Source organism: Agelaius phoeniceus, chromosome 2, assembly GCF_051311805.1.
Source record: "Agelaius phoeniceus isolate bAgePho1 chromosome 2, bAgePho1.hap1, whole genome shotgun sequence".
NCBI classification, from domain to species: domain Eukaryota; kingdom Metazoa; phylum Chordata; class Aves; order Passeriformes; family Icteridae; genus Agelaius; species Agelaius phoeniceus.
The window spans coordinates 113,596,639-113,609,291 of NC_135266.1; the positions used below are offsets into that span (position 1 = coordinate 113,596,639).

Here is a 12,653-nt window from a genome sequence, read left to right on the forward strand (position 1 = left end):
GAAAAAATACATAAAGCACAGCAGCTCTCAGTTCATTTAATTTCATTGCTAAAAGTCTTTGTATGTTCCAAATAAATATTTGGTAGTTGTTTTACAAAAGAATATTTTTTGGCCCATAGTCATAGTATGTACAAGAGAAAGGAAGCTCTGAAAAAAACCTCATGATGAAAATTCACCATCCCTACTCCCCACCCACCTTGGGGTGCTTTTTCTCTTGGAAGTGAGAGCAGTGATGAGAGGAGAATCTTGAGGTATCAAGAGATAACCTGATGGGACAGAGGAGTTAGTGAATTTTGGAAGTGAACGGTGTGGATTGTGAACAGCAGAATTAATGAATGGTGGTTTCTTCTGGTTTTGGTTATTGCAATTACTGTGATGTGCTCCTCCCACCCTGCTTGCATGCCCATTCTGTCAGATGTTTGCTGTCCAGCCTCTGAAGGCTGCAGAGCTGTTTGCACTCACTGCCTAAAAACTCAAACTTCATGATTTAAGGACTAAGGTAGGTGAGTATTGGTGATGATGAGAGACAGGGGGACTGAGTGGTGACCAGAATCCGAATTTACTGTGAACTACATATGCTTATATACTATCTAGGAAGGCTAGTAATTTCTTTACTACAATGATTGGGTTAGTCATCACATAAATAAACTTATACAGTTTGCAATATCTCTTGCTTGCAGAAGTTGATTCAATCTTCCTGTCAGCCAGTCTTGATTCAATCTTCTGGTAGTCTTCAAAGCTCTGTTTGTTCTTGCCAAGGCATCTTGATTATCAAATCTTTTATGCTAATCAGGCCCAAAGTACAACAGGTGGGTTTTTCTTTATTTTATCTGAACAGTCTTTAACTTGCATCTTTCTGTTTGGTCTGCCTACTTAGAGCTACTTTATTCAAAACTGAGAAGCAAAACAGCTGAGGTACTGATGGAGCAGGAAGGTTTGTTCTCCTGTTCTAACAAGGGGATTTAAGGTACTGGGGCCCAGAAACATAGAATCCTATGAACAGAAGTAGATTGCTGTTACCATCTCTGTGCTGAAAATCATGGTTTAATAAAAATCAAAACTTATATTTGAGGTACCAGGAACACACGTTACATGTGCACCCACCCACACTGACTTGACAAGATTTTTGCTTTCACGTGGATGTGACATGAGCACTGACATTCTCTTGTGATGTCACAAGATCATGCTTTGTTTTTCTACATAAATCTGAATGAGTGTAGAGATGTATCTGCTTAAATCTGGATAGGGATAGTGCATTGGCAGTTTAGAAGGTGCCGGATAAAGCTTATCTTCAACATGTTTTCCAAATTATGAATATAACTTGTTAGGAAAACTACCAGTACAAGCACAATATCAACACTGATTACTTTAAATCTGGGGGGTGGTTGTGGTCTGCTTGCTGTTTTCACTGTGCATAAGGTAGAAAAAAATTAAACTACTCTCATGCTTCTGAACTATCGCTGAGTGATTATTTGTGAGGCCTTGCACATACAGACCTGGGAGCATGGCAGAGAGCAGGAGTAGATGGCATAGCTGGGGGTGGGAAGTTTGCTCCTCAGCTTTCTGGAGGTGAGCCTTTGTTTTACCTACAGCTAGGAAAATCTGGAGATATGAAACAAGATGTGTGCCAGAGAGGAAACTGAGTAACAGCTGGGCCAGGCTGTTGGTTCCTCTGATGAGGCTTAATTATTACAATGCCTGCTGTCAGCTGGTACAAAAAAGTATTAAACTCATCATTGCACCATAGAATTGACTTCCACAAAGTGTTGTAGAGGAAACATCTGTGAGTGGAAAACATCCTGTCACAGATAATACACGGAAGGAGAAGTGAGTCTACTTGGCCTGCTCTATACTTGTTTGATTGCAGGTATAATGCAATGTCTGTGCAATCACCCGATGCAGGAGTTACTGATGCCTCTTCTCTTCTGCCCTTCTAGGCAGTGTGATGTGAACTTCCTCATTCTCAAAGCAGCACTGATGTGTCTTGTTCTCCTCCTTTCTTCTCTTTGCCTTTCCCATGCAGTCCAAGTCTCAGCAGTAGAGGTGAACACCCCGGAGGAGATGTTTGTGGAGAACGGGACGGACGCAAAGCTCCCGTGCACGTTCACATCCGTAGAAGTGATCAGCAGTGCAGCATCTGTCTCCTGGAGCTTTCAGCCAGAGGGAGCAGCCACTCGTATCTCAGTAAGCAATGGCTGGAGGGGAACAGACCTGGGAGGGGAGGCTGGCAAAGTTGAACTGTGGTCTTCTAGTTGGTTCCAAGGAGCAAGCAGATATGGATTGGACCCTCCTTCGTGTGCCTTATCTCCACCACTGTGATTTTAGGGGGCTTTTTTAGTGTTGTATGAAAATATTGCTAGATCTCTGCCAAGACTGCAGTGGGCAGTGACCACAGAATATACTGGTTACTCTGTTAGTCTTTGAAGAGGGATGTTGGCGTGGAAGCTGTATGTAGGAAGTAGATGAGCATCTAGGAATCTTGTAAATCCTCTATCCTTTTGCATTTGACTGAACATAGCAGTCAGAGAATTTGAATTACCACTGTAATTGCAGTCCTACATTGTGTATTGTTTATTTTGCTTGTGTACTGTATAGCCTCTGTTTGAGAGGGTTTAAAGTAAGACCAGTCTCCCTGGTTTCAGAACAGAATTGAATAGCTCAAATCAGGAAGCAGTTACATCCTCATATTATAGTTACTTGACAAGTGAAAAATCAGGCTAGCAAGGAACTTAGGCAAATAATACTTGTCAGGGCTCAGTTCCTGTATATTGGGCCCAAGGGGGCTCATATCCTTTGGATGTAGGTCTTCAAAGAAATGGCTTTGCTAGGTTGATAGCTGTCTTCTTCCTCTTCTTCCTCAGACACTTCTGCTTCTTTCTTGTTCCTTGTACTGAATGAGAATTTAGAGGAAGCAGAACAAGGAACTCCGGGACACCTTTGAAGATGTGGGGACAACAGGTTGCTCAGCCTGTTTGTGTTTGTCTCCTTCCCTCTGCTACAGACATGAGCTCATTTAAACTCTAGGAGCTCTTCAATGCTCAGAGCAGAGATGGTCAAAACCAGTGTGTGAGCATCTTGCTCAGTATGTAGAGCTCTGAAGAACGAGCTTCTGAATTCTCAGTGAAATAAATATTTAGTTTTGAAGAGGGAGCTCTTCCCATTGGGAATCCAAAGCAGGAGTTGGGGAGAAGTAAGGGAAGTAGGGCACATTTCCTGCCAGTGCTGAACAGGATGGGTGAAGAGAAGCCATCTGTTGGTGAGTTTCCGCTCCCCATATATCCTGTTTTGCCATTCCCTTTCTGCATCACTGTTCAGTTGTAGGAATACAGCTTCAGCACATAACATTGGTTTTGGAATTGAAGTCAGTTCTGGTGTTGCATCTGGACGTAGCCATCAGCACAACTGAAAGAAAAGCACATTTTCTTTGAGCAGCAGGGACCCAGCATAATTTGATGTTAATTCCCTGTTTCTTTTGAGGGTCTGGGGAAAGTGTAGAGGGGATGTTTGTTTATGAGCCTGAGTCATGGCATTGCATATCTTGGTGGGTATGAATTTGAAAGACCAATCTCATGATCAGCTTATGTCTGAGGTAAGCCCATGCTTCTCTTTACAAGGATGGTCTGTGTCCCTTTAGAATCACACTGGCAATCTTGTGGCCATGTGGTGAAGCTGACTCTACTGGGAGCTTCCCCTGTTTGTCCCCTTCCCTCACCACGTGTTCCAAAGTCTTGTCTCACTCCACCACGGGCAAGGGATGGCTTGAGGCACTTAACTTGTGTTTCAGGACATATTTTACTTTGTGATTTCTCCTCCCCCAGGTCAGGACATCTAGGCAGCTGAGGAATCTGCCTCTGGCCGTCTAGATTTTAGTGGGATGACTTCCCCTGTGCACAGGGGTGTGGTAATGCAGTGCTGCTGCGTTAAAGGTTATAATCCAGCTGGAAAAGCTGCAGACTGATGCAGAGTCCCTCCAAAATGTTGACAGCTGGCTGTGTGCTTGCCAGCTTTCTACCACATGAAATACTTCATTGAATTTAGTTAATCTGTAGACAACAAATAAGATTGACTGCAGCAGGACAGATGGCAGTGATGTGCACATACCTGATGTGGACAAGATTTGTGCTGCCAAGTGATAAGGCCTGATACTCAGACTGTAGGTCTGATAGAGAGGGTGTTGGAATAGCAAATCTGAGATCAAGGGCAGGAAAAAGGATAGAGGTGACTTGAATGGAAATATGGGGCAGTAGGCAGGCTGTTCTGTGGCAGAGCCACTGCTTTGTAAATAAGGCAGGAGGAAGAGGAAGCTGGAATATTGTCCTAAATTTCTTTCATTGTTCTCTGGAGACTGAAGGGAATTCAGCTTGATTCCTGATTAGATTTATCTTGCTGTCCTGTAGAATATCCAATTAAGAAAGAATGTACTCTTGCAATTCTCCTGCAGCCTTTATGCCTCTCTTAGGGTATCCCATGTGTTTGAAAGCAGAGGTCTATGCACTTCTACTGCTGTAAATTGCAATTTTGGGCAGGTATAGTTAGGAAATACTCAGTTCCTCCTTAGTCTGTACTAAGGAGGTTTGTTCTTCAAAGATTTTTGGTCATGTATAGGGAATGCAGAGCCAATGTGCAGCTTAGTCACTTAAAAACTGGGAAACAGTTATATTTATATACCCGAAGGTTTCTGGAAAACAGCTAGATAGACTCTAAATTGGTCATGGGATTTTCTGAGGGGGTGGAAGGAATGGAGAGTATTGCATGTTAATTTAGCTGTGCTTTAATTGCAAGTAACACACAGCAAAACACGAGATGGGAAACTCGGTATCCTTTTTCTGCTAGGATGCAGGCGGCTTCCTGTGCCTGAAAGACAGATGGCGGTGTTCCAGGAGTGTTCTGTCCTTTAATTATTATTTCTTCCCCCCCCCCCCCCCACCTGCAAAACAGAAAAAAGCCTCAGCCAATCCAACCACAAAACCAACAGAAAACTGAAACTTGCAGTCTCTTGTTCTGGTGTGGTTGAGGTACAAACGTGGTTATGTTATCAAGAGGCAACAAGGCAGACTAAATAGACCACAGAAGTGGTGAGGCAGGAGGAGAAAAACCTCAGCTGCTGGCTGAGGTTTGGTAACACAGCTGGCTCTGGGAGAGTGCTGTAATAGTGGGAGAAGCACAGTGGCTCCATACTCGCTAATTGGGTTGTTCTTGTATCCTCTTTTCCTTGACTGCAGTTTTTCTATTACTCTAATGGGAAGTCATACCCTGGAAAAGACATACCATTTAAAGACAGGATCACTTGGGCTGGAGATCTTAACAAGAAAGATGCTTCTATCACAATATCAAACATGCAGTTCCGGGACAACGGCACGTACATTTGTGATGTCAAGAACCCACCTGACATTGTTGTCAAACCAGGAGAAATCCGAGTTAGAGTTGTGGAGAAAGGTATTCATTCACCCTATATTATTTTTTTTTCCTTTTCACTTGTTTTTTTTTTCCCTCCATTCCTTATCTAAATCACTTTTATTGGGGGTGGGGGAGTGGCCTGGAGGGAACAACTGATTTTTAATTCTCTTCTTCCAGGTCCTAATAATGGAGCCAGTATCTGTTAGCTGTTTTAAAATTGTATGTCATACCCTTTTCCTCTATGCCCACTAATTTCTGTGGCTTAAACAATTATTAGGAAAAGCTGATGGAAGGCTTAGTGAAAACACATCTTCTCATTTTGAAGTCCTAGGAATATATTTCCTGCATTATGCTGCATCAAGGGTTAGGGTGACTTATGAAGTCTGGTGAGCAAGGAGAAAACCCTTGCTTGCTTGAAACCCTTCTGGTATACTTAATGGAATGCAAAACCATAAATCTGATCCAAACATACAGAAAGGGAAATGCTACTGTGTTCCATGCAAAGGTGTTTGTGTTGAATGTGCATTCAGTCTCTTTTACTCAGGTGTTCTTAAAGAATCCATGGTGGCTCTTAAAAACTTCAGAGCCTGGCTACTTGTAGTTACATGAGTCTTCTGGTTAGCATTTGGCAACATTTGTCACAGTTGAAGAGCACTAAGATTCTGTTTCTCAGTTTGGCTCTTTATTTGCCTTTATCATCCAAAACATTTGATTGCTCAACTTGAGGTCAGCCAAAATGTGATGTTTTGTACAATTAAATGATTGTTACAGTAATTGCATTTCAAATTTATAATTCAGGAAGGACAAGAATAAATGTTGAATTCATAAATGGCAGCACCGATGCAGCATTCTGTTAGTTTTAATCTGTTAGGGAAGATACCTATCTGTATATCCTAATTGGAATGATTCTTCTGCTAGAGCAGGTGTGTACCCCTGCTCAGCAGGTAATTCCATGTTCTTATGTAGGCAAGGTCTCTATCTAATTTTTCTCTTGATGGAACAATTGGGGTTGAGCAGGACCTCTGGAGGTCCAACTATCACTTAAACTTCCAAGAAACAGAAAGTTCTGAGACCTATATAAAATAGGATCTGTTTATTTTCTCACAATGATTGTCACTATGAAGAAGCAGTAAAGCAGCTGCTGGTTTGGCAAAGTCAGGCTGGCTTGGAAAAGCCTTCTCAGATTTTAGTCCAGGTTAAGCAGCTAAAGACTGACCTCAGTACACTAATTCAGCTGGTATTTTTCAACAGACTTGCATGCTGGCTTCCCCATAGGTGGGGCACCTGGAAGAGAATCTGATTCTGAATGGAGCCCTGTATTTGAAACACTTCTCACCATTGGAGAAAATGCTACAACAGTTCTCTTCACATTTTTAGGACGACTGAAAATGTGTTTCCAAGCTGTTGTAGTAGGTTGTAACTCATCCTGAGTTACAACTGAGCTGGAGCAATTTTTTCAATTGGAATAAATACATGATGACATTTGTGCACATGGGTTTTTTTACTGTGAATGCGTCTAATGGTTCTGAATTGTACATCTGGTGGTATAAACTGTTCAAAGCCATATTCATTCTTTGCACATTTAAATGAGCTGATAGGTGATAGGTTAGATTTAGGTTTTGCATTAAACATTTACTAAGTTCCATGGTGGCCTTATTTTTAAAAATTGCCAAACTAACTGAGCTGATTTTCACTGCAGTACCTACATGGTAGGTAGTGTATTGGTTTGGCACTGCCTGCTTTTATATAGCAGGGGACCACTAAGATCTCTCCTGTGAGAAGCTGCTGGAAGCTTCCCACCGTGTCCAGCAGAGTCAATGGCTGATGGCCCAGAAGATGGACATGCTGCTGGCCAAAACTGGGCCAATGATAGATGATGGTAATGCCTCTGATGACATATTTAAGAAGAACATCAAAACAAGGTCACAGGGGTTTTTTGCTCCTAGACATAGAAGAGGGGGAGGTGAGATTATGTGAGGGAAAACAACATGGAGACACTAAGGTCAGTGGAGAAGGAGGGTAAGGATGGCAGTTGCCAGAGACAAGATTCCTCTGCAGGCCATGGTGGAGCAGCTTTGCCCCTGCAGCCCATGGAGATCGACAGGGGAGGCAGAAATCCACCCACAGCCCCTGTAGGAGGTGCCCATGCCAGAGTGGGTGGATGGATGCCTGGAGGAGGCTGTCATCCAGTGGAAGACTTGGTGGAGAGAAAGGGCCCTGCTTGCATGCTGGAGCAGCCCATCCTTGGAGGACTGTACCCCATGGAAAGAAAGATGTCACAGCAGTTTTGGGAGGACAATCTGCCTGTGGTGGAATTCACTTTGCTGCTGCTTGTGAGAGTGGAGCCACTCTGTAGAAGCTCATGGAGATCTGTCTCCCATGGGAGGGATCCCACAGCTTCACAGGAGAAGAACTCCTCTCCCTGAGCAGTGGAAGAAAATCTTGGTGATGGACTGACCAAAACCCCCATGCTGTCTCTCTGTGCTGTGAGTGGGGAGAAGGTATTTTAAGGGCTTATTTTACTTCTCCTTATCCTTCTCTGATTATGTTAGTAATACATTTCACTTTGCAACTAATTCACTTTGAGCCTGTTTTGCCCTTGAAATGCTTCTCCTGGTCCTCATCTCACTCAGGAAACCTTTGTTAACTTTTTTCCTTTTCCCTTCTTTGCCCAGCTGTGGCAGGGGAGGGTGAGCGTGTGACTCTCATGGTGCCTGGTGTAGGGCCACTGTCAAACCATGACAGCTAGGTTGCCTGAAGAGTCTCCTATCCTTGGAGATAGTCAAATCCAAAGTGGACAGAGTATTGAGCAAACTGTGCTACTTGGCCCTGCTTAATTTAAGCAGGGGGTTTGGACTAGACAATCTCAAGACTTCCCTTCCATCTCAACAATTCTATGATGATCAAATGGAGGTGTCTGAAACAGATTTTTCTATATAGGTGTAGGTTTTACCTGTTGGAGTTTTTTGCTGATTCACTTGTTTTTGGTATAAGTAGCTAGAGCAGCATAGAGTCTTGTGAGAAACCCTCTGGCCTGAGATGTTCCTTGTGTTAACCATGATGTGGGGGGAAGGAAAGGACTTTGTTTCTCATTTGTAATGGTAGTCTGTGTATTCTTTGACTTGTAGGTATTTTGTACTCATTCTCTGATTGGCTTTTGTTTCTGGCTGCTCTTTTTTGGCCTACTCTCCCCCAAAATAATATTAGGGAAAACGTGAGTAAAGCAATACTGTGTTCTTCTACATGTTTTCCTGGTATTGTACAATGATCCTGACTTAAGAAGGTTAAATAATAAGTCTATAAAAATGTACAGGGCTGTGTTTTGAGACACCAGAGTAATGTATAAACACTCCTAAGGGTGATCCTGGGTAGGAGCTCTGCTGTGTGCTGCATGCTCCCTGGAGAACACCCAGCATTCAGCACTCCTAGTGGGTTAGTGATGTGCTGTGTCCCAATCTGCTTTCAAGCGTGCCTGCCTCTTCCTGTTGACCTCGCTGGGAATTGCCAGATGGCTGTAACCTGTTTTTTTTCCCCTTCAGATACAATATGAGACAGGGTTGTCCTCATTGTCACTTGTGTTCCCTGACATGTAAAAATTTTTGGTTCAACATGAACTCTCTCCTGAAGGACGGTGACACTAAGAACACTCCTGGTGTGTGCTCTGTTGATGTTACTCTGCTGGCTGCCTGCTGCCACTGCCGCTCAGGCTGCATGCTGTAATTTCTGGGTATTCCATTAGTGCCTCCTGCTCTAAACGAACCCAGGCTCAAGAGCATTTGTGGTTTGCAGTTGTGTTGAGCAGGGATGCAGAAGAGTTGAATGTTTTCTCCCTTCTCTCCGCAGACAGCCTGCCTGCGTTCCCCATTGCCACCGTGGCAGGGATAGCCATCGGTACGGTTACAGGGCTCTCATCGCTCATCTCTATTGTCGTGTGTCTTGTCATCAGAAAGAACAACTCTAAAAAACGATACTCTGGGTAAGAGATCTCCCTCCTCACCTGTGGCTGATGTGAGGAACAGCAGCAGGGTCAGAGGGAGGGCTTCAAGGGGGGTAGGAGTTGTTTCAGCCAAGCCTTGGTAATTACAGCTAGAGATAGCTATCTATGGTCACGTGGAACTGTGATCATCTGCATTTAGTGGTTACCTCTGTACTGAGCTTGAAGGGACCTACTGACCATGAGTTGCACCTGAAAATCACTAGGTGTTGAAGTTGATCCCCACACACAAGGATATATGCCCTCAGAGCATTTAATCCAAGACACTCCAGCTCTGATCTGTTCCCTCCAGCTCTCCTTACCCCTCCAAAGGAAAAGCACCACACATGCACTTTTAAGGAGTGCTGTGTGTTGAGATTAGGACTGGGTTTTTCTGTTACCAATGTCTGCCTCCTAAGCCTGGACCAAAATACTTGCCAAAACCTCCTTCATCACCACATTTGAAAGTAAGGAAGGAGTAGCCACTCTGCATCCATTCTCATTCACTGTCTGTTTTTTGTTAACTGTTACCATACCTGCAGGGTTTTTTAGTGTTAGGAGGAACACTCCAAAACGAAGCACAGTTCTTTGAGTGGGCATGTGAAAAAGCAACAAGAACTGACAAAGGCAGATGAGAGTCCTGTGGTGATGAAATTTGCTGCTGGTGAAGGAGGTGCTTCCTTTTTTCTCCTCTCTAATTAGCTGGTAATTTGCTTCTCTAAGAAAGAATGAAAATTATGTATGTAGTCTTAGAAACAACCCCAAAACATACAAGTCTCTTCTGTTCTTTGCCCAACAAATATTCCTGCTTATTGCAGGTTCTTTGGGTTGCCTGTGGGATAAAAGAAAATAACTCCAAAAATAAGCTTGTGGGAATTTCCAAATTAAACTTTGCCCTGTCCTTTTCCCAGTTGGAGAGCTTAGACAAAGTGAGTTGGCTATTGCCCAATGGTAAGGCTAAATACAGCAAGGGTGGCTGTGTGTGCTCAGAATTGTGTGGAAAGCCTGGTTTTCCCTTTTCTGCATGTGTCCTTCCCCTAAGAACTGGAAAGAACCCTGCAGTGTCATGCACCAGCAGTGTGCCTGAGGTGGCCTGCTTGCCCTGCTTCCCACTGACCTGCTCTCCAGTGTCTTCCTGCTGGAGGACACATGTTGGTGCTGAGCCTGGAGCAGTAGTTCATGCACTGTGATTTCTTGTAGCAGATTAAACTACTCTCTTGGGAAAGTAATCTCTGAGGTTTAAATCCTGCTTTCACTGACCATGCCAGCTCTGCATGATGTGTAGAAAGAAACCAAGTGTGCTGTGACCCCCTCCAAACTTACGGACTGTCTTCTACATGATGCTAACCCGGTGTGTGGTGGTGGAGAGAAGCACTTACTCCTAGATAACCATTCTGCCTTGAACTGAGGTGGGCTGGGGCCCTGCGTGGCATCTGGAACCCCTGCATGGCCACAGTTTCCATTCATGCTCTGACTTCGGTGTTTTTTGTTTTGTTTTGTTTTCTTTCTGCCCTGGTGTGCTGGGATCGGATCCTGCTTACCTTCCTCTCCTTACAGAGATCCTGATATAGACGCCAGATTGGGAATGTAACAGGGCTGGGTCTTCTCTTCCAGTCCCACTAGACACCATGGTAACTAATCAAGTTGGTGGTTGCTGTTAATACCTGTGTGTGTGTACACATTTAATCTTCCTTTGCTGACTAACCAGCTAGCTCTCTACTAACATCACTGTAATTTGTGCTGGAATCTGTTGGCAAAGGGATGATGCATTTCACTGGGTGCTTGGGTTTCATTGTCTCGTGTCTGACTGGGGTGGAGTTGTTGCTTATCCCAGATGATGTCCCTCCATCTCTTCCAACAGTGAACTTGCCAGTGCATTGTCTAAAGCACAGGAAATTCAGAGCTCTTTCTGTGTCAAAATAAACGTAAATTCCCTGTGAGCATTCCTCTGGCTCATACAGCTTGGGTATTGGAGAACTTGCAGGTATCTAAGTACTTTAGTTGCTTAAACCTGAATGATAATACTTAGACAGTGTCAATCTGAGGAGTTTTGTGAATAAAGCAATTAATGATTATATAATTTTGGTAACAGAAGGGATGCATTGTTTTTGAGACAGTCACGACCCCTTGCCATGATGGCTGGGGTAGTATCTTATTTCTAACTGCTGCATGTATGAGGAGTTAAATCTGCTATGGTAAGATCTACCAAAGGGTAAAAAATGCTTGCCCTGAGAGGAGGTGGTCTGCTTAATGTCACTGTCCTCGTTTGTTTCTGTACTCAGTTTATACACTGTCTAAAAAGACTGAGAAAAAAGGATGCCCAGTGGTTAAGGGGTTGTAGCAGAGGGCACTCCTGTGACTGCTGCCAAGGAGGAGGCTACTTAACTCTCCTGAGTGCTTTGGTACAGGGAGGTAGACCTAGCACTGGGAGAGACCCATCACTGTGTTGCCCAGAAGTCACCAACTTAAGAGGGCATTTGCTCTGTGGTATTAATTTTTCTGTCACAGGCTTGTTTTCTTTTCAGTCCTGCTTTAAGCAGATAAAAAGAAGCAATCAGAGGGTGAAAACCAGCAGCCGCCTTTTAGGGGTGTTGGTTCCTACCACAAGACTGTTCTTTTGTTTGAAAATCACGATTTGCCTGATTAGATACTGAAGTAGCTATATGAGGGCACAGAGCATAAATGTCCTGTGTGACTCCTAAGGTAATTGCTCCACAGACTGGTGTCTGCTGGGAGAATTATTTTGGGCTCACAGCCTGACTATAAAAGCAAGGGAACTAATGCAGAGATGGGTAGGAAGTACCTTGCTTGTGTAGAGGGAGCTGGTGGCTCTTGCAAGTGTTGGCTCTAACTAGCACTGGTACAACACTTGCCTCTGTGACTGGCATTGTTTAGCTTCTAGTTAGAAGATAATTGCTGCTTACCACTGTTAACTGAGAAGAAAACACATGATTTTAGAGAGCCCGAGTTGAATGGGAGTATCTAAGGAGCAGGGGTTGTGGAGGAGCTGCTGTCCTATGTTAATAGCTGCTCCTTCCAGTGAAGCTCAGAGGAAGGACAGAGAAATGTCTCGGGAGAGATGGAGAATTGTGTGTGTTTATTTCAGAGTCCATTATGTTCATTTTTTTACTTTGGCGTAACCTGCCACATTTCATCTTGCCATCATTCGTCTTTTGTTTTTGTTTCTTTTTTTCTTTTTTTTCTTTTTGTTTTGTTCTTTTTTGTTTTGTTTTGTTTCTCGTGTGCCTCTTGAACATTGTCGTGCAAACTCTGCTCTGCCACC

At 43.7% G+C, this 12,653-nt stretch overlaps 1 protein-coding gene across 3 annotated transcripts in view; it reads left to right on the forward strand.

The window, feature by feature from the left end:
- Nucleotides 1-12,653, forward strand: part of MPZL1 (myelin protein zero like 1) — a 36,423-nt gene that overhangs the window by 11,943 nt on the left and 11,827 nt on the right. Inside the window, exons 2-5 of one of the 3 annotated variants that reach the window (XM_054628076.2) lie at nucleotides 2,024-2,184; nucleotides 5,223-5,436; nucleotides 9,241-9,373; nucleotides 10,928-11,001. In XM_054628076.2, coding sequence (XP_054484051.2) covers nucleotides 2,024-2,184; nucleotides 5,223-5,436; nucleotides 9,241-9,373; nucleotides 10,928-10,961 — 542 coding nt within the window. In that variant the 3' untranslated portion in view covers nucleotides 10,962-11,001. Of the gene's footprint in view, nucleotides 1-1,872; nucleotides 2,185-5,222; nucleotides 5,437-9,240; nucleotides 9,374-10,927; nucleotides 11,002-12,653 lie in introns of those variants that run through there. The other 2 variants (XM_077174581.1, XM_054628077.2) reach the window with 2 other exon arrangements.